We start from the raw sequence: 25,897 nt of genomic DNA, 5'->3' as shown, positions 1-25,897 counted from the left end.
AATAAGGAAAGTTAGTAAAATCCCGCTAAATTGAACAGATGACAACAGGATGCAAATTGGTCAAATCTTAACCGACATTAATTCTCCATGATTATATAAACAGATTGGTTATCTACTGATGCTCTTAATTGGGGATTTAAAAGACAAATTACTATTCGCTTAGCATTTGAGCAAACACGTTCATAGATCTTTAAGACCTTAATAAATGGCAGTCTGATTTTGACGTGATTCATTACCTTGGTTAGGTAGGAAGATGATAGAGAAAGCACTTCAACAGAAATGTTATGTCTACAGCCTTAATCCAATTTGCAAGTCCAGTCACACCAACCACATCCACACTATTTAAAATAATAGGTAGTGCCAATCCTGTTTCTGCTCTGGTCATGAATAACCACTGCCACGAATTAAAGAGCCAAGAGGACTAGGAAAACTTTTTCCTTTCTAAAATATCTGTGAGAGTCTCTTTGGCTGCTGACTGTAGCTTTGTAACCTTCTGTGCCTGTGTGGATAGCCCCATGCTACACGAATAATTTTTAGGAAGAAAGATTATTCTGAGGGTGATTGATAAGATAAATTCAGTTATTTGTTTCCTGCTGAGGGGTGCTTCCTCCATAGAAAAAAAGGAAATAATTTAGAGATCCATGCAGAAACATGAAGGAGAAATTACAAACAACATTGTATATCTATCTGTGTGCATCTTCCCTTAGTTTAGTTTACTTACAATCCCCTCTCTTACTTTTTCTTTCATGCTTCTGAATGTGTAAAATAATAAAATGAATGTGCTAAGGAAAGAATGGTAGTTCGCAGGCTCCAGTTTTGCAGAAACTCTTCAGATACTACCTCTATCCCCATCTCAGCTGGAAAGGGCTGTGTGGCTTACAAACAACAAATTTTGTGGTTCTCAAAAAATCACTAAAGAGCACAGCTGAGACTCAGTGCTGAAATCTTCTGTTCTTAAACTGTGGATGAAAAACAAATGTAATGCCTGGCTATAAAGCTTTCTCTGGCACAGATGAGGCTGAGATTTCTCTTTATGTGTAGGAAAACATGTCTAGTGATTGCTGACCAGATATATTTATTTCAGAAAAATCTCAGAAACATACTATATAAATGTATTTGTTCAGGATCTGCTTTTTACTCAGTCTCAGCCTGCTTACATCTATGTAGAGAGGAATCTGCAATCACCCGTATTTTCATTTACTGTTAGTTCATGTCATCATCTAAGCTACTGCAGAAAATAACTAGATTCAGCTTTTACAGATCTTTAACTAGAATCACTTTTTAAGCTGATGGTTGATAGACAGGGAATCCCATTTTTATCAAGACCACAGAAAACTGCCTCAGGTGATAAAAGAAGAATTATTTGCATGCAGAGACCTAGGATAATTTCTTATTACTGTTATTGCCCTTCAGAAAAGACGAAAGCAGATGCAAAGAAATGAAGTGTCTTGCCTAAGTTGTGATAAATCAATTGCCATTAGAAACAAAACCTGCCCTGTCGCTCAGAAGTCTTGTCTGGACACCTATATAAAGAATAAAGAGAAGACAAACAGTATGTGAAATTAGGGATGTCGGAAACGTGTAGACAGTGCAGATGCCACTGCCCCACTTTTGCAGTATCCCAACATCCCTAGGAAATGATCCAGGGGTGCCTTCCCCTGCCCTAGAGGGTTCTCTAGAGAAATATGTGGCAATAAGCTAAAATACCCAAACAAGACTAAAAGAATCCACTACTTGAAATAAGAAATTTTCTCTTGCTCCAGGGAATTATGGTGATACCTGGAACCAGCATGATGTGGATGAATGTAGCTTGATCTATTCTGTAACACGAGCTTCTGCTGAGCCATGTCAAGCTGTCTTGCACCCCCAACTCCTGCCACACCACTGTGGTTTGACAGCTCAGGCCTGCCTTCTGCTTACACTCCAGTGATGATTTCATTACAAGCATTTCTGGGTGGCAATTAGCACTCTAGCCAGCTGTTACGTCAGATGGCGTTTGGGTTACGTTATTCATAAAACTTTTACAGAAACCCAATATTGTAGACACAAACTTCAGGGAAGAATTTCCCCAGCTTCTTATGAATGCCTGGATAAAGACTGATGGTCCTTTTGTCTTCTGGTGATGATCACAGACAGGTGACCTATGATAGCATGTTTTTTTGTTTATTAAGCACTCTTTACTATTCAGTGTATTTTACTTCCCTCTTTAAAAGGAAACAAAGGGCAAAAAACCCCCAACCAAAACTGAACAAAAATCCCAGGTAAATCAAGTAACCAGTCACAGATCAGAAACATACTGAAGGGAAGTTTGAGAACAGGCTGTAGAGGTCAAAAATTATTCATCCAAACAATTCCGCAAGTACTCAGAAATCAGGCCAGGTTTGCAAAGAGTTTGCAAACCGAACAACTCAGTAAAAAGTTCACTGGGTAAGATATTTGCAGTGAATACTTTGACTACTGGAAGGTATCCAGTTAGATCCACCATGCAGGCTAAATTTCTCAGTCCGTCAGCCAGATTTATCAGCCCTAAATCCCCCAGATGGCAGTCTGAGCTCATCCTCTGAGACGGTAAATTTGCTTTGCTGACGCTCAGGTTTTCTCTCATTAAGGATCACGAAGACTAGGCATCCCTTCTTCTCTATGTTTATATCTCTCCCTGATATTTCTCTCAGATCTCTGACATCCAAGTCTCACTGTAATGAATAAAGACATTGAAAAGATGAACTTCAAATACAGGAAATGAGGGTTTTTTTGCTTGATTAATAGCATGCTAGCAAAGTAGGAATGATACAGCATCTATGGATATGTCAGCTGCCTTCTTAACAATACCGAAACCAAAAGAGAGGTCCCTAACTTTTAAACACCTCTCTAGAGAGTTCTAGCTTACATGCTGAAAACCCAGATATATAATATTCTACTGAGACAACCACTTATTTAAAAAAATGTACTTCAGAGAAATGAATTATGTAAGAAATCCATCTGATTGGACCCTGTCACTGAGTAAGCCTATGAGATTTAACTATCTTGCTTTATGTAAAACTCGAAGTAGTATCTGAAAGTTGTCTGAAGATATATTTGTAAACTAAGATCTCTTAAAATCAATTGCTGACATTTAAGAGCAGGAGAGAAATAGAACAAATGACTGACTGATACCCACTACAAGCAAAGCTGCATTGCTGAAAAGCAATCACCTTACCTATTTCTCTCTGCTTTTGTTTTCAACGTTCAGAACACCAGAAAACTGTTAAGCTTGTTCAGATTCACTCACAAATTAATTGTAACAAAGAATTCTTGGCCTGTAACTTTTCCAGTCTAAATATTCAATATTTGAATTCTCATTCATATTGATTTGTCGTAACTAGACCAAAAATTCAGTGGGGTACACATATGCCCCATGGCTGGGGGGGTGTGACTGGTAGAATCACAGTTGTAGTACAGGGTTTTTTTAGCAATGTCCTTCAATATTTGCATACTTTTTTTCTAAGACTATTTCAGCCTGTGAAATTATTTGCTGAAATATTCATTAAAAGTGAACATAGATGGGAATAAGTACTATTGCAGTGAATTAATGACAAAACATTAATATGCTCAGAAAAACTTGCATATTTTTTCCTTGGCCTTTATATCTCTAGAACAATAATGTAAGATATCGAGCCCAATAGCCAATGTGCTTTTTCATGGAACGCTACGATCTGGGTTCTGAGGTCTGGGAACTCAGGCAATACAAAAGAATGAGATTTGGCCATGCTTAGTTAGCACAGAATGGAAAAATTCTTTATGGGCTATGCATGAATGCAGTAGTGACATTGTTAGGGTTACAAAAAATATATGGTGAGTCCCCAGTCACGCGCAGTCACCCAAGGCCGCTGCAGGCTTGATGTCATGCAAGCCAGGGTGGCTCAAGGAGTCAATAGAGGTAACAATTCCCCGGGACAGAAAACCGAACTATTAAATTCCCTCACTTTTCCTTCCATATTCTTTGTCTCCTATTAGAAGTGGCTGCGAGGCAGTGTTTAAATCGGGACCAGCAAGAGGCGGAGGTGGAAGGTTCTGTGGCAGCACTTTTTGTTCACTTGTTTATGTTATGATAGTGTCCTTGAAGACGCCTAGATTTGGTATTTTGCTGTGCTAGGTGATGTACAACTATAGAGACAGCGCTTGCCCTGAAGAACACCTAGTTCTCTATTTATTTCCTCCACTTGGGCCACATACATCATTCCCTCTTTGCTTTCAAAACTCCCCTTTCTGCTTGAACACCTTTTATTCTCTAGTGCAAATCACAGCTGCTTTTTTTTTTTCTCTCGCTCCTGCCCGCTCTTCAGCTGTATCTTATCTTCATCAAAACTAATTTAGTTAATTCTCCATTTTAAAACCAGGCTGTGGTGCCTGGTCCACAGTTGCTTAGCAACAGCGACCCTCCGCAGGCAGGGATACCAGGCAGGCAGGGATGCCAGTCTGAGTCTGGACCAGGAAGGTGAGAAAAAAAGGAGCAAGACAGATAGTCTCCCTCTAGGCTTCGATGCTGCGCATCGTACTGCTACGCGCTGGCAGATATGTCGGAGGGGCAGGGTTTGCTTTCATTTCCAGAACTGGTTTTTCAAATAAAAAATATTGGCTCGGCACGACAATATGTTTTGGATGCATATATACAGATCTAAAATATTCTATTATTAAGCATTAGGCATGGATTACAATTAATCAAATCTCAGTTATTTCACATAAGCCCGAAGTGTACCAAGCAGGAATGTGGGTAACTTTATTACACGGAAATTAGGGGACTAAGTGTTGCAATCTCCAACGAGGAGGCCTGGCATTTCCAAGATGGATACGTAGGTACAGATCCCTTCTGTCCCAAGACCATCTTCCAAAAATGCAGAGGAAACTGTGGGAAGAAAACTTTGGGGGTTTTCACCATCCTCCATGTATTTGTATGCGGGAATATACCTTGGCTGTCTGTTAAAACAGTGATTAAACCACATCTTTAGATGAAAATCAAGATGCAAAAGATAAGACTCTGAGTGGGCAGCATTATCACAAACATTCAATGATGAAAAAAGATCCAGATTATCTTAAAAATCTTATTATTTCAAAAATAAAAATCTGGAATATGAATTTAGGATTCAGATTATCTAGAGTTTGGTGAAAATATTCTTTTAATTGAAGGCCAGGATAGTCAACAATCTCTCCAGAAAGATTTGTGACTAAAATCTCAAGAGTAGTCAAGTCGAGACACAAGTCGTCATGCCTTCCACGTGACCTCAAGTTGCAAAGGATGAATTTGGAGCAAGACACAGCCACAATTTTTTTAAGCCTTACAGGCTGTTGTAGATAAATTTCAGCTGGAGCTGCCTGCAGTGACCCACCTAAGTATATATAGAGAAAAAAATGTTGCTTAAATCCAGACTTAACCCAACGCAGAATGATTGCAAGAGACATACTGTCTGGCCCTCCCTATCTTCACTGCTATCCTGCCTTTGCTGGGAGTCAGAACATCTAGTCTAGGGACAAAATGGAAGTAATTTCTTCAGTATGTTGTTTTCCCTCCACAAACTCAGGCTTAGCATATACTTCTTCTGTATGCAAGAAATGTAATTTATAGGAAAAGAGAAATATCAAGTGCATCTTTCCATCCTCTGTTCTTCAAACACAACCTTTATTAAATCTCATAAACTGTCTGTTAACAGCAGTAATGAATCTTCATGCTTCTAGCCCTGCCCCAGTTCTGCCTCATGCCCGTGTGGGAGCTCGGAACAAAGAATTCAATGCCTTGTCCGCTGGATAGACAGAAAGGTCTGTTACAGGTGTCCCAAGACAGATTATTTTGTGACATGCAGCTTTTTTTATATCTTTATATTTTAATATATTTGTATTTTATATATCTTCATATAAATCTGAATTTAGAAATTTATATACAGATATAAATATGCAAATTGATGTTCAAAGGTGACAAACCATCATAAGTTATATTGAAGCTTTGGGAATCGTGGATATTTGGCATATGTGAGACAGACATCACTTACTCAGGCATCTAAGGGTGCCGTTCTATGCTTAGCTGTGACTAGACAGCAGTGAAAGCTTTGGTATAAGCACGAACGTTTGACTGAGATTCTCTGTATTGTCTCTGCTGTTCTCTGCATTTTATTGAACGCTGATTAATTCTTGCTCCCTCCCCATGAGTGCTAACTGCATTACTTGGAAGCCACATACGCATGTATTTGATAAGGTGATTGTTTTTATCAAGCTGGAATTATGGTATAGATGTATCTGCTATAACTATTGCTAAATTGCTGGTTTCATTTTCACTTATTATCAAAGACCAAATGCAGGACTCTGCATATGATAGTATAATCACATTCATTTATGCTAACTAGCATGAATGAATGACAGGTGGAGATCATCACTGATGATGAAGAAAGAAGAGTTTTACTGGCAGTACTCCACAGATCTGTGGATTGACCCTGAGCAAATCACTTAATCTTCCATTACTGTCATTTCCCCAAATGAAAATCCCTAATATCCATAATTATGCATTTTTGTAAACTGCATTAAGGTCTCCAAATGACAGGACCTATGTAAATGCAAAGTATTGTTGTTACTGTAAATGTATTGTTAATTTTGGATATTAAGCATTTCTCTGAATGGCTTCAAGAACTTTGATTAATATTTATGACAGAGGTTTTTCAAAGCTTTTTTTTTAATAGCCTCCCATATAATTATAATGACTATTTATAAATTAGTAACTATTGAAGAAGGTGTAACAAACACACAAAAGGTAATTGAGTAGCCAAAGCGATAACATGAGTTCATCAGGGCCCAACCCTGTCTTGAAATCATTAATTAATTTGCTGAATTATTCATTGCCTTATTTTATGCATTAATTAGTATCTTGGCAGTTTTGTAACTGCACTTCTTTGTGTACAGCAAACCAGGCAGGGATATAACAGTGTCTTACACTGTTCACTAGTCTCTAAATAAGGTCGTAATGTGATGAAAGCGTCACTAAAGAATGACAAACGAGGTTGTTAATGTCTTGCATACTCTTTATTTATTCACTTGACATTACTAGTGACTGTGCATGTTACACATCTAAAATGTCATTAAACATTTTTTTCCCCACTGGCTTTACATGTTTGATTAGAGCGTCTTCAAAGTCATTAGCCATTCCTCAATACCAGTTGCTTTCAACCTTTCCCACACTGCGACCTTATTTTCGAAGCACCTCCTTCCCTCGGTGCATGTAATTTTATGCCCGTTCAGAAAAACAGGGTTCAACAGCTCTGTATTGAACAGACACGGGATTATTCATCTGCTTAAATTTAAGTCTAACCTGTGTATTGCTGGAGGAGCCACAGATTTTAGATGTAAAAACAAAATGTCCCTGCTGTTGCTAAGGGCAAAACTGCTATTGGGTCCTGGTTACTGCAACAAAGTAGAACAGTTGAAGACAAAAAGTTTTCAGGATAAGTTAAAGCCAGTTTCTTTGAAAATCTGACAGATTTCTAGAGTTTATAGCCTGTTCCAGTATCTGCCTTCAGGAAAGTCCAAATGGAATCCAGTTTGGAATGAAACTTCTCTTAGTAAAAATGTGTTCACTCCTAGATGGTGTTCAAAGACCACCCAAAAAACCTAGACCACAAACCAAACTTTCAGAATGACTTGGACTACTTGCTGCTTTTAACTACTAAGGACACACACGCATTGTCATCTACCAAATAAAAGACATCTGTGTGAAAACAAGCAACAGGATTTTATATTAAAAAAAAGCCTGGTGAACTAGGATCCATTAAAAAAAACCTGTAAAGGCCTGTGGACAGGGCAATTTCTATTTCTTTAAGGCCCAGAAAACATCCCCTGGTGTTCTTCTCACATGTGCTTTTTTCCTTCTTGCCCTAGGGGGAGAGTTTTGAGGCTGAGGATCAGTTGTCAACACTATATTGATGTCACTCCACAGCAAATCTCACTTGTAATCACTGCTGCCACCGAGATGCCTCAGTGTCCAGAGAAGGAATCGAAATTGGTTGACATTAAACCCAAACAAAACCTTCTATCTGCAAGAGCAATTAAGATTGAAAGAAACCCTGTCCTCACTACTCATTAAAGGTGTTCCCTATTCATCAAAGTAACATAGGCGTTTTGGTTCACCATTAGGCCTCGATGATGAAATCGTATCAGCATCTCAGAGCACCCTCCTTTAGACCCCGGCCAGCTGGGAAGCTGTCTCCTCTTCCCTGCCAAGTACACAGTCATTGCCATCAATGCAACTCTCACACGCCAATTACTGCCACCGACTGCATAATGAGTTGGCCTCGAAAAGCCAAGACAGGACTTGGCGGCTGTTCTCCCTCCCGGGTTAGCCAAGCCCGGGCGTTCACACCTGCTCCTTGCCGCTGGTGCCCGGGCCGTGAGCCCCGCTAGCCCCGACGGCCGCAGGCATGCGGCAGCTTGTACCCCAGCGGCCCCTCCAGCTGCAGCATCAGGGGCCAGGGAAAAAACGGACCCGTAGGCCGCCATTCCCCTCAGGAACCGCGGCGGGAAGCAGCGCCCGCCACCGCCCATCCCGCCGCCTCTCCGCTGGGCCACTGTTTTGCAACCGCCACGTCGCTGCCCGGAGGAGGAGGAGGAGGAAGAGGAGGAGGAGGAGGAGGAGGAGCAGGAGCAGGAGCAGGAGCAGGAGCAGGAGCAGGAGCAGGAGCAGGAGCAGGAGCGCGACACCGGCTCTGCCGCCCGGACGCTGCAGCCGGCTCCGCCCCACCCCCGCTACGCCCCCCGAGACCCGCGGGCGCCTCAGAGGCTGCACCGCCCCCGCCGCCCTCCGGGCACCCCCAGCGGCGGCCGGGGTCACGTGACAGTCCCCGCGGCACGCGGAAGCGAGGCGCGCCTCTCCGCGCCGCGCATGCGCCTTGCGCAGGGCGGCGCGGCGGCGGGCGTGAGGGAAGTCTGCGATCGTTTCCGGGTTGGGCGGCGGCGGCAGCACCGGCACCATGTCGTGCGCCCTGGTTCCCTTCGGCCGCTTCCAGGACCTGGAGGCGGCTCGCGACTTCCTGTGCCCGCACCGCCGGCAGGGCAGCGCCGCGGCCGGCAAGGAGAGCGGTGAGTCCGCCCCGCGGAGCGGGGGAGCTCGGGCTCCGGCCCAGGTCGGCCCGGCCCGGCCAGCCGGGCGTGTGTGGGGGCGACGGTGGCGGGGCTGTTCCCCGCCGCCCCCTCGGGGCTCCGTGCGGCGGGACTCTCGACCCTCCCGCACAGAGCCGCCCGGCGACGGGGGCCTGTCCCAACGGGGCCGTGCGCCCCTGCCTGGTGGCCACAGCCGGGGCTGCCTGCCGGGTTCTGGGCTCGTTCGTCCCCGCTTGCCTAACCGTCCCTGTCCGCTCAAGGGTGTGCCAGGGGCGTGCAGGGGGTCACCGCGGGTAGCTGAGTGCTCGGCATCGTTACTGTGATAAAAGGCTGTAAAGGGTGGCTGTCCTGCTGCAGGTGCCACATCTTCACCTGCCAGTTCAGGTTTTCCTGGCGTCCGGAAGTTTGAGGTGTTCTCAGGTGTGGGTCCTTAGCCGGTAGGACGTAGGTGAAGCTCTTTGGCCACAAACCCTGTGTGCCCCAGACTTCGAGATGAAGTTTGTAATTTTCTCGCTAAGAGAGCGCAGTTGTCTGAAGATGTTCTAGTAAAGTTAGCAAACGCTGTGCATGCAGGGTTGTCTAATAATGCAAAATGCACTTAAAATATACTAAAGAGCTAGTTTGGCAGCTTAAATTAAAAGGCAATAAATCTTAAAGCAACTGCAGTCCGAAGTTGAGGACCCCATTTCTGTTGTGTGAGGCAGTGCACAGCGAAAGCTGAGCTGTCTGGCACGGAAGTTGTGTTCTCAACAGAGAAGAAGGACCAACAGATCGTGCCCAGGTTAGACAGTACAGGGAAATGCAACTGGCCTGTATGTTGTTAACGATATTTGGCTGATGTTTTGGCTTTCTGGTAATAGCATGGAAGGAAAGTGTTTGAAGAGGTTAATGAGGATGCTTGTAAAGTCCTCTCAACTGTAAACAGAGCTGTGAGACAAAGCAGCAAGGCACTTATTTTAAAAACTTAAAAGGTCTGTGGGGAAATAAAAAAGGGGGAGATCATAGGATGGTTTGAGTTGGAAGGGACCTTTAAAGTCTATCAGTCTAATCCCCCTGCATGGGCAGGGACATCTTTCACTAGACCAGGTTGCTCAAAACCATATCTAATGTGACCTTGAACACTTGCAATGATGGGACATCCATAACTTCTCTGGGCAACTTTTTCCAGTGTCTTACCACCTTCGTCATAAAAAACTTCTTCCTTATATCCAATCTAAATCTACTCTCTTTCAGTTTAAAACTGTTTGCCCTTGTTCCGTTGCTACAGGTCCTGGTAAAAATATGATGCAACAATTGTGAAAAAGTTTTTTAAAGTACACTATATGTTCACCTAATTAACTTTACCACTAAAACTTCTATATGCATGTTGTTAAATTTTATTATTGCTTTCTTTTTGTGTTCAGGATTGAATTTAATTTACTTTATTATTGAAACGCACGTGGAAGAAAGTAATTCTGGAAGAATTTTATACAGCCAGTCTTCATTGTCCAAAGCTTTTGGTAGAAAACAATAATGTGCTGCTACTTGTTCTTGTTGTTTGACTCCAGTAATGCTCTGAAAAATGCATACAGATTCCACATGGCTTTTCTTTTGATATCATCTGTATCTAAAGGAGGGTTTCTGGAACCATTAGGGTCCTGTTAGTGCCTCTTGAATACTGAAGATAAAAGCAAGATTGTAATGTGTTTGTGTTTCTAAAAGTATGTGCTGAAAGAAATTAAAATATTTCTCTTGTATTTGATGGTACATGTGAGAGAATTTTGTGTAAAATAACTTTTGGATACTTTGTTGGAGTAGATTTATCAAATGGCAGCTGTAAAGAGAGAAAACATTTAATATGCTGTAAAACCACAAAAATGATGGAAGCAAAGAAGATACATGTTCTAAAATGTGCTGTTCTTCCATTTTAATGAGTTGGCTGTATTCTGGACTATTTTTATATTTGCTCATTCAGTCATCAAGGCAGAGTGTCAGAATCGAGTATTTTTCAAAATACTGCTCATTTAGACTTTTTGAAATCTTTTGGATTTGTGCCTGTAATTTTTTGATACCACAGCTGTTTTCATGGTTTGGGATAAATGAGCATGAATGTAAGCAAATAAGAGTTCCCAAAGTGACTTTTAACTTGTAAGTGATTATAAACTAATAATTTTGAAGCAGAAATCCTTAGTGCATTCATCCTTGACAGGGGGGAACACTGTTACAAATTACAGAGGTATCTTAAGTTAGAAATAAGTAAATTGTGGAGGTATCTGAAGTTAGAAAAAAATGGATTTGGCTGTGTGGAGCAGGAGATTCTCTTCCTGTTGCACTTGTTTCTCCAAATCTGCTTTGCTGCTACTTTGTGGCCTAGCAAACTGAATAGTTAAGCTGCGTATTGCATTTTATGGCACAAAGAGCCAAGAAAAATATTTTTAACTACGCAGGATATAAAGAAATGTTTTTTTTTTTTATCAAGGAATGCTTTAGTAAAAACTGTTCCATTGGCAGAGTGTACTATTTTAAAAGAGTAGTTTATTGAAGTTGTACATTTAAAAACTTGAATTTTAACCTGCTTTTATATTTTTACTCTTTAGGGATAAAAACCTAATGGGTAGTTTGTTTTTATTGATAAGTTCAACAAAGAAAATATTTCATTTGCTATCAAATACAGGTTTTGTACTAAACTTAATATTTATGTAATTGCTTATATGTGAACAAACATAGCTTAATAAACACATGTCAAAATCATGAGTATTTTTTATTTTAACCTGGAGAACTGGCGCCTTTTGTTTACCATTTTTTCTTGTGTGTTTGTTTTTTTTAAAAGTTATGCTGCATTTGTATGGAAACTCTTTCACTAGTACTTGAACTTGATAGTTAAATAAAAAATGTTGGCTACCTTAGGAAAATGCATGTTCATATTAAATATTTTTATTAAACAAAGAGTACTTCAATTAACAAATTGATTACTTTTTTTTTTTTTTGAGTTGTAACTTAATGTTTTAGGTGCTTAGTAGAATCTTTCAAAAGCTCCTGTCAGATTTGGGTTAAAAAATGTTTTTGAAAAGGTGCCTCCAGGATCTTCAGTGTGTGCGTTTGGGGGTTTTTGTTAGAAGCTATAGGTCTTCTCTCTTTTGATTTCTTAGTTATAGATCAGAGAAGTTTTTTCTGCTGTTTTAACTTTGGTCATTTTTTCATTCTAACGAAAATATTTTCTGTGAGTCTGTTGGCCTCACTACAATTTAGGGTGGTTAATGTAAAAGCATTTTTGTAGATACAGTATAAACGAAAAGAATTTGCTTACTTCTGAAAATGCAAGCAGTATACATTTCTATATCACTATGTGATACTGTGACTTTAATAAAAGTTAGAGGTTAGATGCCTTTAGTATGAATAAAAAAGCTGTACCTTCTCACCTAGTCATATGTCATAGCGACATATTCCATTTAATTATAATAAGTTAATCTAGATTGTCAATTTCAAATTTAATTTGAAAGGCTTATCAAAGTGCTACGTATATTAAAAATACATATGTAGGTAACTGACTTTAAAAAAAAAATTGCATTTTTATTCTAAGGGAACTTGATTATTTTTTCCTTCCTTTGTACAGGTAAACATTTAAACACATTCAACACTAGAAAAAGATGATGAAAAGTATCCTATTGACTACAACTTCACTGAATCTTTTTCTGTAGCCCAACAGTTTGTCTAGTTTGTGCAAAGGATATACTTGCCTGGTAAACTGGGGAGGAAAAAAAAAGGCGTCCTTCTCCTTTGAACCTTCTGTAAAGTCAGTTCTGCAGGTGTCTGTTTCCTCCCAGGTCGGGAAATGTTGGAAGGAAGGGTTCATGTCGTTCTCCTTGCTTCCGTTATGCAATCATATGTTAAGCTGAAATAACTTAAGAAACGTTCATAGACTGTTGAGGTGACCATTGATCTGTAGTGATACAAATATATAGCTGCTTTTTAATTGTACATATTAGAATAAAAGGTGTTGGGGTGGATCTTGCCTCATGTAGCTTAAATAAATAAAAACGGTATTATGGAGTAAAGTGGTTAAATATGCTTCATATGGAATTCCCATTCCTTTATTCTCTAGGAAAAAAAGGGATTGAATGCCTTTCCATACTTTAATGAACAGGACTAATAAAGGATGAGAATTTAAGATTCTTGGGAGAAGTTAATGCTAATAATGAGGCACAAATCCTCTGTGCAGCCTGAGCCTAGTGATATCTAAGTGGCTTTGAAAACTGCTGTTTCAAATGTGCAAATACTGGGAATAGAAGTATTTGCATTACATTTAATTTGGCAGCTTGCTGTGTTGAAGATGTTTTGGGATGCATGTTGGCTAGATCAGAAAACAGCTGTAACAGTTAACTCCATTATACAACTGTCTATAGTAAGACATACACATGAATGAAAAAATCCATCTTATTTGCAAAATGTGGTAAAGCTTCACAGGCATAACAGAATTTTAGCATTAAGAAATTAATGGATATTTAACTGAAAAGAACAGAAAGTTGAGCAATAAAGACATAACATGTTCTATAATCTTTATAATTAGAGGAATTTAACTACTATTAATTTAAAGTGATGTATGTCTGTTCTTCTAGTAGACTATGAGCTTGAACTGTGTGTTTTAAAATATTTGATAGGCTTGATGACAGCAATTCAGTGACATAGCCAGGTAGGACTGCTGCTAGCTAAACTTTGGGGGCATTAATATGAAAGAAAAAAATCAGTACTTTCCTGGTGTGCAGATATTTTTAGTTCCCAAATGTGTTTATCTCCCATTACCTAAATGAAATTAATAAGAAAAAAACCCAAAACCATACTTGTCCATGGGAGTTCCCAAGCAGTGATACCTGCATCTGTGATAGTGAGCTGGTCACTTCAGAGTGGTGTGTGGCACAGCACAGCTTTGAGATGCTGCTGCTTATTCAGGGGGAAGAAAAAATCAACCCCCTGATTTAGGGGGTCGCTCAGAGCTATGAGGGGTCACTTTACTGCTTCTTTTTACAGTGAGAATGATGGCTTAAGCCTGGCAAAGGAACTCTTCTCCAAAATCCAGCCCTGTTACATTGACAGCATCCTGAAAAGTGCTCTTCAGCCCAGTTCCTCTAAACAACATCTTTGGAGTTGTGCTTGCACGCTTTGCTTTGTCTGGATCAACTAATTTAATTCAGAAATACAGAAGGCCAGGCTTTTTATTTCAGAGTTGCAAACAAGTTTACAAATTAAAAAAAACATTACAAAATCAAATTCTAGATTGCATTTAACAGTAGGGTTCTTCTTAACTGTTTCTGTATCCCTCTTATTGAATTTGGTATATTCCTATTGAAGAGTCTGCTGATAAGCTCTTTTTTATTGCCTCTTTAATCAGATCCTCTCTCTCCAAATTGCATTATATACATTTAAGATTAATTTCTTTCAGTTTTCACATAAAATATCATAAAAATACGCACTGTACCTGCATTGTGTTACATCTGTAATTGTTAATTGATTCTGAGATACGGGGAAGACTAAATTAGATGCTCTCAACACACATGATAGAATGGTGTCAGAGTACTTTATCCAAATTGTCTTCGCACCTGAGTTTTTTGCTGCTTTAGCACCTCCTTTACTGGATAGACTTCCTTCTTTCTTACTATAACTTAAGCTGTCACTTGCACCTGAAAGAAATCTGAAATACTATGTTTTGTATATAATCTGTTTCATTTGTTTCCTGTGCTATATAGCATCACAGAGCTTCCCCCTCCCCGCACGTGGTACCTCAGACCTTGTTTTTGGAGTTAAGTTATAACTGTAACCCATGGAAAATTGCAGCATTACTTTAAAGAATCTATGTACTACCTGGATTATTTTTAACTTAGTAATCTTTTATTCTGTTAAAAGCAATTGTGACCATCTAAAGGAAGAGAAAAAATAGCGAACTAACTTAGTTTGAGTGTCATCTTTTTTTTTCCACTTACCGTCGTCTGAAGTGATAAGAGAAAACAAATGTGATAGTCTCAAAAGGGGCTTCCTAGTAATGCTGGCAAAACAACCTAATATATTTGTCAGTCTCCATGTTGGAGGAGCTTTGGAAATAAATGGCTTATGATTACTGAATAAGAAGAAGATTCTAAGCTATTTCTAAAATTCCTTGGCCTGAAGAAAAAAGAAACTGCTTCTATTTCTTCACTAATTATGCAATCCAATGGTATCAGAATTGCAGTAAATATACATGGAAAAAAATCTGAAACTCTTGCACTTAATAAGCAAACATTTCTTGCAGTGTTACTTAATCTTACAAATTCTTAAAGCGTGGATGGGAAACAAGCTGGAAGGTCATAAACCAAACAAACTACACGCATGCAATTAAGTGTCATGGTTTAACCTTGGTAGGCAGCTAATACCACACAGCCGCTTGCTCACTTCCCCCTACAGTGGGATAGGGAAGAGAACTGGAAGGGTAAAAGTGAAAAAAACTTGTGGGTTGAGATAAAGGTAGTTTAATAGGTAAAGCAAAAACTCTGTGTGCAATCAAAGCAAAATAATGAATTCATTCCCTACTTCCCATTAGCAGGCAGGTGTTCAGCCATCTCCAGGAAAGCAGAGCTCCGTCATGTGTAACAGCTACTTGGGAAAACAAACGCCATAACTCTGAATGTCACCCCCTTCCTTCTCTCCGCCAGCTTTTATCTCTGGGTACGACATCGCATGGTATGGGATAGCCCTTTGGTCAGTTGGGGTCAGCTCTCCTTTGTCCGCTCCCAACTTCTTGCACATCACTGGTCCACTTGCTGCAGGGCGGTGTGAGAAACAGAAAAGGCCTTGACGCTGCGTCAGCACTTTTTAGCAATAGCTAAGCATCAGTGTGTTTGTGTCATCACGAATCCAAAACACAGCACCATAACAGCTGCTATGAAGAAAATTAACTCTATCCCAGCCAAACCCAGTACATTAAGATATGAAACAAATTGATGTATGACTTGGTTTTATCATTTTTGTATGTACAAAGAGTGTACAAAATAGTTTTTTGGCTGATGCATCTCGATACTTTATGGCCAGTAATCTAAAAGCTGTTGAGGACAGATTATTGGCTTGTGTATGAGTTGAAATTTTTCTTACCTATTTTGAAAAATAATCTATGAACATAAGCATGCTTGTTTTAAAGCTTTGCATCTATGTAGGTAGGGATAGTTTGACCTTTGTGGCTTTGGGGGTCCAGTTTTCAACACATGCTCTCCCACTTGGGCAAATACAGTCTTCTGGGCAAGCCGATGCCTACCATGTCCTTTGGTACCTGCTGCAGAGAGCTGGAACCTAGAGGTGAGGGTAGGAGGGAAAGGCTTCTGCTACCTGCCCCAAGTCATCATGATGCTCTGGAAGGGAGGACACTGGCAGTTTTCTGCGCTCAGAGAGATACTCTGCGATTTGGGGAGAAAGTCTTTGAGTAACATCTTTCATATTGAATTTGACCTGTTAAATGCGAATTAGACCTCATTGGTCTAGATCTGTTGCTAAGGTTTCTCTTTCCTCTTTTCTTGTTTTTTAAACAAAACGTGCTTACTAGTACAAATCATTCTTTTGGGTCTTAAGTTTGTGATAAGTATGCTTGAAATGAATTTTCTCATACATTATCACCAATCCTGCAAATGTGCAGCATTTAAAGCAGCTCTAAAGTTTCAGATGTGCCGATGATGGAGCTTTAATGCTATGTGCTTCAAATTAAAGAGTGAAGTGGTTCTTGTAGACCCAGTAGATGAACTTTTATTTTTGCAATCTCTGCAGTAAAGCAAAATCTGAATATCGCTGCTGCTTTATCAGAATAGGGAGAACTGTTTACCAGAAATCTACTACTAGGCAGAGATGGAGATGAATAGAAATGTAGATTTGCACAGGAAAGCTTGATTTTTCCTAACTGTGGACTGGAAAAAATGAATATGTTGCAAGTCGAGAACTGTTTAGTGCTTGTTTAAGTATTGGTTACTAGATAATGTCTTTCATTCCACAGTCGCTAGTTCTAATCTGTAATGTTACTAAAGAAAACGGTGGGATATTTCTTCAGAATCTTCCTTGTAGACAGAATTTAGATCCTGTGTCATCTCTCACTTGACCAACACTGTCAGGTGCTGGTGGATAGAAAAGTCTCTGCAAGCTGACAGCTTCCAAGCGATATTTTGTAATTCATTGGCACAGGTGAATAACAGTGTGGTTTGAGTTAAAGTATTGCAGGTGTATCCCTCTGTTGCTTCTCTGTCCATTGTTTCAGAGATTAGTTGTCTATTTTTTAATACCCTGCTTCACCGGCCATTGCACAGGTGAAGTGTCAGAATGAAATGGATAAGGAGACAATTTTATTTTTAATTTAATTTTTCTTTTTTTAAGAATGAATGTATGGAAAGAAGGAAAGAATGCATGCAGGGGGTTGAGAAATACACGAGTAGCGCATGCAGGGGCAGTCTACACAACGTGGAAGGAGCAAGCTTGTAAACCCTTGTAAGCTGGAGGAGATGCTGGCTTTGCAGGGCAGGTCACAGTTGTGAAAGATCTCTGCAGCTTCATCAGTGGGATGGTGCCTTACCATTATCTCATTTTTCCATCCTTTTTTGACTGATCTGGCTTTATCTGAAGAAGATGACAAAAACCATGGAAATGTTGCTCTTCACAAAGAGGCAGCAAGAATCCTCACAGTTAAAGTCTTATGTTGGGTGTTCAGTCTCAGAACTGAAGTGGCTGAGGTTTCTTGGAAAGGTTGGTCTGCTCTATGCTGTAGGGGAAGGCATTGGCCCCAGCTGTGTTTCTTGGAAATGGTTATGTTTCTCTCCAGACTGTGGCACACTGACAGATTTCTTTCATCTGTGAATTTTATAGGAAGGAGATTTTATTGCCTTTTGAGATAATAAAATGCAAACAGAAGTACAATTTTGTTAGCTATCTTAAACTAAACCTTGAAGTTAGTTACTGCTTTCTTCTTGCAGTTTATATGCAAAAGTATTTGCCATGATTCTCCTTTATATATTTGTACGCTGCAAAATTCTCAATCTCAAATACAAGATGAGACCATGACCCTTGGAAGCTTGTTGCTGATATAGTTATGCCTGAAGTAACAGTGCAGTCAGATCTGTATTGATGATGATGCAGTAAAACTGGCTGACTCACCCATTTTGTAGATGGTACAGACCTTTCAATTTTAACAAAGATTATTCATGGAGTGGGTGTTTTGTCTTCTACAGTCTTGTGAAATACCTTCTCAACAGCATTGGTGGAAAGTTTTTTTCTTAAGCAAAAATATTTTTTTGAAGTTTTTTTGTCTTCATTAGCCATACAAAAGTTAAAAAATCTGCCTGAACAGACAGAATACAGGTTTCTGTTTTCTTGTCCTGGATTCTGCCTTGCTTTGTTTGGTGGTAAAGGAACCAGAGTTTTAGACCAAATAAAATTGGAGTGTTTGTGATACAAACCTTTTTATCCATACTGTTTGACCATCAAAAATGGCAAAATCTTGCTTGCTTAAAATTAAATTTAAACTCATTTGAGACATGGCATTTAAACGTCTTCTAAAGTAAATGTAGCCGTGACATCAGTTAATGAAAAACTTGAAAGAAATCCTTGGAAAAGTCTTGAAGTCTTAGTGATGTTACTGCTTCAGATTTCATGTTAGTGCTTGGCTTTTCTACTGAACTACAGGGATGCTTATTGACTTATTGAGGGTCCCAATGATGGTGGTGTTTGAGATTTGTACATCTTTTACTACTAAATGCCTGTGCATAATTACCTTTTGCATAGGCTTTTACATTCACATCAAGTTCTGTATTTTTAGATGAAGGAATTTCAGATGTTTTTTATATGACTAATATATTAACTCTTATAAGACAACTGAAAAGTAGGCCTGTCTCTGAATCTCTGTGTTCTCAGGCGTTTGAGGTAATTTGTAAGGTTGTGGTTTCTCTGAGGTTTCTGAATGACATAATTGAAACTGATCAGTGTCTCGTTAATTTTCCTCTATGTTGTCTTGCAAAGAGATGAATAGCAAAGGTCCTTGTGCTCATTTTCCCCTCAGAAGCCACAGCTTCAGCTTTTGGTTTGCCTGCTTTGGGAGCGGTGGTGGGATCTGCATTGTCCTGGGCTCAGGTGTTTTGTTGTCATAGATGAATTTCCATGTCCTGTTAAAATGAACTTACATTGCTACTAGCTGATCCTGCAATTGACTTAAACCAATCCAAAATCCATCATTATGGAGAGGAAGATATTTTACTTATGTATAGAAATACTACTTCTTATAAAATTGTGCATATGTGGTTCTTGTGGTGTGTTACAAGTCGTCTTATGTCAGTTAGTGAGGTATCTGGGACAGGTACATAAAGTCCTGGAGAGTTGGAGAGAGCCTGCTGTCCCCTTACTTTCCCTCTGTAGCTGCCTGATATGTACAAGATGGGGCTTTTGTTGTCTTTGGAGTAGTAACAATTAGATAAATCAAGCTAAAGCTTAAATTTTGCAGTGAGGTCTTAGGTCTCTGTACCCGCCGTGTAAAGTTTTTGTCAAGTGGACACGTGAGGTTTCCGCATCTTATGCCCTTACTGCCTCAGTTTGCTGTATAAAACTAGAAACATGTCTTGGCTCTCTTGAAATGGCTGTGGAGAAACTGAGAAAAGACAAATTTAATTGAATAATTTGTTCTAGTAAAGTGCAGAGAGGCCCTGTTGAAGGATCAATGATGTGTTGTACCAGGCACTGTAAGATGTTACTTGCCCTCAGTTCTAGATGCAGTCTGTCAGAATTAATTTGACACAGGTGTTGTTACACCTGTTTCCAATTTGTACTTAGGTTACATCTTCTGTTACTACTTTTCCAGTGTGTCAAAAATGGAAGTAAATACAGAGAAATACAACTGCCATTTCTACCACTTCATGGTTCTTTCTGTAGAACTCGTTTAGTATCTGCCATAAACGAAGTTATAATACATTGGCGGGGAAAGGAAAAGAACCACCAGCAATTCTTTTTGATTGTGTTTTTCGTTGTCTGTGCTGTATTCATGTGACAAATCTTTTTTTGCTTAAAGCAGGCAAATCAACAAACTGGGAAGATGGTGGCTGGGGAGCCTGGGATGAAGCAGAATTACAAGAATCTGTAAGTTCATATATGTGAGTTTTCATTGCTAACTTGCCTATTCTAAAAGACTTTTCCACTTGTTTGTGTGTGTGGTATATTTTTTTTTTCCTCCTATGTAGTTAGCATCTGGGCAAGAAGGATTTTGACCAGTGTTTTAAATGTGACTGCTTGTTTGTCCCTTGCTCCTATAATTGTTTCTAAATATAGCTTGGATGTTCCCTATTGTGATACTCACATTCTTGTATTCTGTAGGTTTTTTCTCACTAGAGTATACACACATCTTTCTGTGCTGCTGCAGCTGGGGCTATCTTTTTTTGTCCTATAGCTAGCCAGAGACAGTAGGACGTGGCAGTGGAGTTACAATAATCTACCATGAATTAATATAAATCAAAGACTCCTAAATCGTGAACCACTGACACAAGCATCTTTCTAATGATCACGTATGTTGTGATGTGTGGATGTTGTTACAGGAGGAATCAAATTATGTATGTAGGACGCGGCAGCACAGTTGCTCTTTAAAGTTGCTCTCCCTCTGTCCAACTAGTTCAACTAAGAATAACATGGCTAGTCTATAATTGTTGGTAAGGATGAGCTTAGCTGCCAGCTGACTTGCGTAAAATGCTAGGGAAGCTGTCTGTGCAGAAATAATCTGCACCTGAATGAATCATCTGAACAGAATTGCTTGATTAATTCCCTGTTGGAGAGCTAAGGGGGTAGACCAGGGGAATCCAGACCTCACTAACAAAACTCTCTTATCTGCTGTCTTTGTCTCAGTATGCAGGAAGTACGCCCAAGGTGTTGGGCGGTATCCTTGTAACTACTTACTTCAGCAGGGAAACAGATTTTTCGGCTGAGGTGAGAAAGAAATTGAAATGAGCATGGTGTCTCCCAGGGATGAATCACTGACGCTTATGTCGGGGAATAACAAGAGTATAAAAACTTTAAAATAGGATGGGTATTCAGCTCCCCTATAATTGCCATGAAATGAGGGTATTTCTCAGGCCACTTGTTTGTAATATGTGCTGTAAAGTTTATAACTTCCTTAATGAGGAGAACAAATGCTTCGTTTACTACTTATGTTGTAATTTGATAGAACCAGCAGATGTTGCTAAATTGAAATTGTCTTCTTTTTCACTCTTTAAAATGTCAAACTCTTCTGCCAGGTAGTTCACACCCTTCTTGCTAAAGACCTCCTTCTCTGCTTGCTTGTTTTCCTCTAAAGTTGCTAGTGGTTCCAGGTGAAACTCTTCAGAAAGGACGAACTGTCATCCACCGTAAACAGGTTGTTCTGTGTAGAAGCATATAAATATGTGAGTCTCTATGTCTGAACACACACCAAAATGAGTGCATCAGTCTAGCACAGAGTTGAGAATTATTAGTATAATATAACAATGAATTCCCTTTTTAAGACTTTTAACTGTTGGTTGATTTGCATTATAGTTGGTGTAAAATGCATCTTTTCTTGGAATTACTCAAGTCACCTGGACAAGTATCTATTTCACGGAACACAGCAACTTTTGAGAAGGCATTAAAAATTAAAAAAGAAAAAAAAAAGATTTAAAATTTAAAAAAAGTTTTCTTTTCTTCTGTGAAGTATCTTTTTATGAAACTGATTAGGTATTGTAGGGATGGTGATGTTGAAATCCTGTCTTAAATGCTGATTTTAATTATTCTGTCTTTCACCTTTTAAAGTAGTTTCTTTTGACAAGTTCAGTGCTCTTCCTGTTTTAACTCTTAGCTTATTTTTTTCACTGACATGAGGTGGCCATATTTTATGTCTTTAGATTTCAAGTTCTTTGTTTATGCAAGCGGATAACTTAATTTAAATTCTCTGAGATATAATTTTAATTCCTTTTAATCCTTAGAGAAGCCTTTCATTTCTGTTTCTTTTTCCTCAGTTTGAAAATTATTACATTAAAAATTACTGAAAGGATTTTCTTTGGGTTTTGGTTATGTGTTTTTACACGATACGTTGATCTCTGTCATGAGGAGTTAAAGTTGTTACGAGTATCCCAGTCAACTTCATCACCTCTTTATAAAGTTTTGAAAAATGTCAGTAATTAGGGAAAATGTGTTGCTATAGAACTTGGTATCCATCGACAGACAAAAACGAAAATAGGATGTCGTCTTGCAGAAAGCAAGTCATAGTGTGGGCAAAGATAGGTAGCTGAATGTTTGTACTGTGCTAATGTAGACTTTATGATGGACGTACAGGGTATTCTTTTGTGCACAAAGTGACTGTTTTTACAGTACAACCATACGAAAGGAAATAAATATAATGAATAGCCGATTATGAGTATAATATGTAAATTCTTCCTGCAGTTTTTTTTCTGCCTGGAGTAGATGTGTACATGCAGCTTTATTACAGCAGAATAAATTGCACAGATCAGAAAATGATCACACTGCAGTTGTTGGGCTTTTTGTGTATAGCTGCTTTGAGATACTAGAGGATGCAGTAGTATTTTGGCGGGCTAGGAGGAGGTAGGATTGGATATGTGGCTGTGGAAATGGAGACTGTGGACAGGGGAAAGTGATTTTATTGCTGTGATCAAGGTAAGAGGATGGAGCTAAGAAAGCAGGAGTAGCATCTCTGAGAGACCTTGTAGCATTCTGCTCAAAACCTATTACCTACTTTCTGCCTTTGAACTGTGATTAGCAGGAGCTACCTGTGTTTTTTCTTCAGTCAAATATTTGGCTTGTTGCTCAGCAGGAAAAAAGATGCAATTGTTTTGCTTTTATACGTAATGATGGTATCTAACTTACCCGTTGTTAAACCCTTAAAATTTGGCACTTCGTAGTTTGAATTTGTTTCTTTGTGAAGTTCCTTGTTGTGGGAAGGCACATGATGATATCCTGTTGCACGTTACCATAAGGCTGTGAATGCCAGCTTAGTTACTTTCTTCATAGGTGCATATATTTACTCAATGCTGGTCAGTGTATAAGCTTGGATAAATTGTTTATTTTGAGTATGGATTATAATGAGAATAACTAAAGAAATTATTTCCAGTCTCTAATCAATAATAATAAAACTTCAAGTCTCATTCTTTTAATATCTCTTTGGTGAAAGGAGAAGATTTTGAGGAGTAGAGTTAGTGATGAGTACTACTTTGTTTTCTGTTTTGTGAAGACGCAGGTAGAATTAGTGCAAGGCTGATGCATTTCTCATGGCTTTTCATGCAAGTTGGAGCTCTAGTGACTTAGATAATAGTCCATTTGGTGCTGGTATTGAAGGCAAGCCAAAACGTTGTTAGGAATCTTGCAAGTGCTGCTGTGTTTAAAAATTGTTGCATACATTGATTAAAGCTTTACCTGTAGGAAGAAGAGGAGTCTACATCCAAGAACCAGAGAAATTACTGGCTTCAGGACTGTGTGTTGTCGTTGTCACCAACAAATGACTTGATGGTAATAGCTAATGAACAGAAAGCAGTCTTTTTAGTGCGTAAGTATACATTCGACTAAGTATATATACTAGTACGTTTAATAGTAATCAGGACAAGATTGTGTCATCATCATCCCCCCCTACCCCGCCCCACCTGCTTACCCCCAAGTCGTACCTTCAAGAATTTTGGAGTGTTTTATAGTACACATCATGCATTTTCTAGGTATTGCTTGGCAAGTAAGTTGTTTTGTCTTTACTTCTCAGCTATATTTTGATCTGAGAAAACTATTTTATCATGAATAATTAAAAATGTACTATAACTACCCAGTTGTTTGAGATGCTCAGAAATATTGACATTAATTGTGCTCAATAAGCAAAACAAAGCTTTTGTATTAATTTTAGCCATTAAGAAATATTTGACCTTATTTTTCTGTTCCCTGAAAAAAATGAGCTAACTGAGCCAGTGTCACTTGGAGGAGGAAGTATTGAGGTGGATTGTTTTTTAAGATTTCCACCTTTGATAGAAAATTCTTTTCCATCTTGAAGAATGGGTGGCTTTATATTTTACTCTAAAGCAGGGGTCTCGGAACGCTTTTAAAGGTACCCTACGTAATATATGAACACTGATCAGCCAGCTGCTCTTTATATAGTGCTGTGGCCTAGGGTGGTGGTGCTATTAACAGCTGCAGTTGGTGGCACGTGATGAAGGGAAACCTCCTGACAATGGGGAATATTATACCATTTTAAAACAAAAACAGGCTCTTGAAGCTCAGAGTTGCATAATTAGACAGATTGCATTGAGTTGTTATGCTGCATGTGTCATTCTCTGCAAAGTAGTGCATTCCAAAACTGATGTAGGTTAGTCACTAAATTTTCACAGAAGGCGAAAAGATAGCAATATTCCTCAGAAAGTTCCTATTGGATCAAGAATGAGGAGATGATTTAGCTCACCTGCTGGAGAACTGCTTCTGCTGAACTGCACAGTGGCAATTTACCACACAATGGCAGAAGTGTTCCTGTGTTTCAGGTTTTATGTGCCAGACAAACGGCACACAACACTAACTTTTTTTTTTTTAGTTGTCCATTGGCACCTGGGAGATGATTCAACAATTAAATGTCATCTGTAATAGCACCCCATGAATAACAAAGTGAAGTGTTTTCTAACCTTGATTATGATGGGATGATTAAAAATTGTCAGATTTAATGTAGGATTCCCATGTCTTTCTCGGGGGTTAAAAATTAAAATTTTCTATTTATTTAAGCTCATCTTCAGTAATCATCCCAGAAGTTTGCCCTTACTTAGTACTTTTCTCCTAAGGATCCCTGTTTCATTAATTGAACCTTTTAAAACTTGATGAAGTAGATACTACTTTTTAAATCTTTTAAAACGAAACTAGGCATTTCAGAATTTCAGTAGTATGTTGTTCCATGTAAATTTGTAAGAAAACATGGGAGTTCTTTAGAGAAGTCACTAAACAACGCAGTGTTATTTTTATGGCCTTCAAGGTTTGTAATTGTACTTAATCTAAGTGTGGTAGGATGTATCATACAGAAGAGAAGGATTAGGAATAGAACTACATCTGTGAGATGCAAAACATTACAGTTTTATAGATGGTGTCTTTGTTCTTAATGGCAGCTAAATGGAAGCACAGTGACAAGGGAAAAGAGGAGATGCAATATGCTGTTGGCTGGAGTGGCTCTCTGAATGTTGAAGAAGGGTAGGTGTTGGAATGCAACTGTGATTAAAATGTCATTTTCATGTTTAATAATTAGTAGCATATGCTTTTTACTTGTCCTTTTTTTTTTTTGCTTTCATCCAAGTGCATTCATGGTCTTATGCATTTTAATGTTGAAAACGGAAATGGAGTAACCTGGGTGATCAGAAACAATGTCTGCAAAGGTCACTCTTCTTGCATAGTGTGATATCTCAGGACAAGTTCATACAAATTAACAGAGGTACTGTGTGTGCAAATCAGTGTATTTGCATATAATGTAGACATTTTAATAGATCTGGGTTATCATGCTTTTTCTATGTTCCTGTTCTAGAAGGAAGAAAAAAGTATATGTACCCTTTTTGAAAATCTACTTTTATAGTAGAGATGAAGTCTTATTAGGGGATGTTGCAACTGGAAATGTATGAAGTTGTTTTAGAAATACTTTTAGTTTTTTCAAAACCTCAAGCAGATATAAAGTCATCCCTCGGATCAAGAAGTCACTCCACCAGTGAGCAACATTTATGTGATAGAAAAAGTGTTCATCTTTTGAGATGCAGTGAATTTCATCTATGCTTTTCATTTTTTACCTCCATTGTAAATATCCTCTTACATG

General features: G+C 39.0%; 1 protein-coding gene across 10 annotated transcripts in view; it reads left to right on the top strand.

The window, feature by feature from the left end:
* Positions 1-8,891: 8,891 nt before the first annotated feature.
* The window catches only part of RAB3GAP2 (RAB3 GTPase activating non-catalytic protein subunit 2), a 49,664-nt gene continuing 32,658 nt past the window's right edge, over positions 8,892-25,897 (top strand). For 2 of the 10 annotated variants that reach the window (XM_075147109.1, XM_075147106.1), the window contains exons 1-5: positions 8,919-9,090; positions 20,141-20,208; positions 20,965-21,045; positions 23,506-23,629; positions 25,206-25,287. In XM_075147109.1, the coding sequence (XP_075003210.1) occupies positions 8,982-9,090; positions 20,141-20,208; positions 20,965-21,045; positions 23,506-23,629; positions 25,206-25,287 (464 nt within the window). In that variant the 5' untranslated portion in view covers positions 8,919-8,981. Of the gene's footprint in view, positions 9,091-20,140; positions 20,209-20,964; positions 21,046-23,505; positions 23,630-25,180; positions 25,288-25,506; positions 25,526-25,897 lie in introns of those variants that run through there. The other 8 variants (XM_075147115.1, XM_075147113.1, XM_075147107.1 and 5 more) reach the window with 7 other exon arrangements.

Source organism: Calonectris borealis, chromosome 3 (genome assembly GCF_964195595.1).
Source record: "Calonectris borealis chromosome 3, bCalBor7.hap1.2, whole genome shotgun sequence".
Classification (NCBI taxonomy): Eukaryota; Metazoa; Chordata; class Aves; order Procellariiformes; family Procellariidae; genus Calonectris; species Calonectris borealis.
Note: the sequence above shows the minus strand (reverse complement) of the source record. Positions and strands in the feature narration are given on the sequence as shown.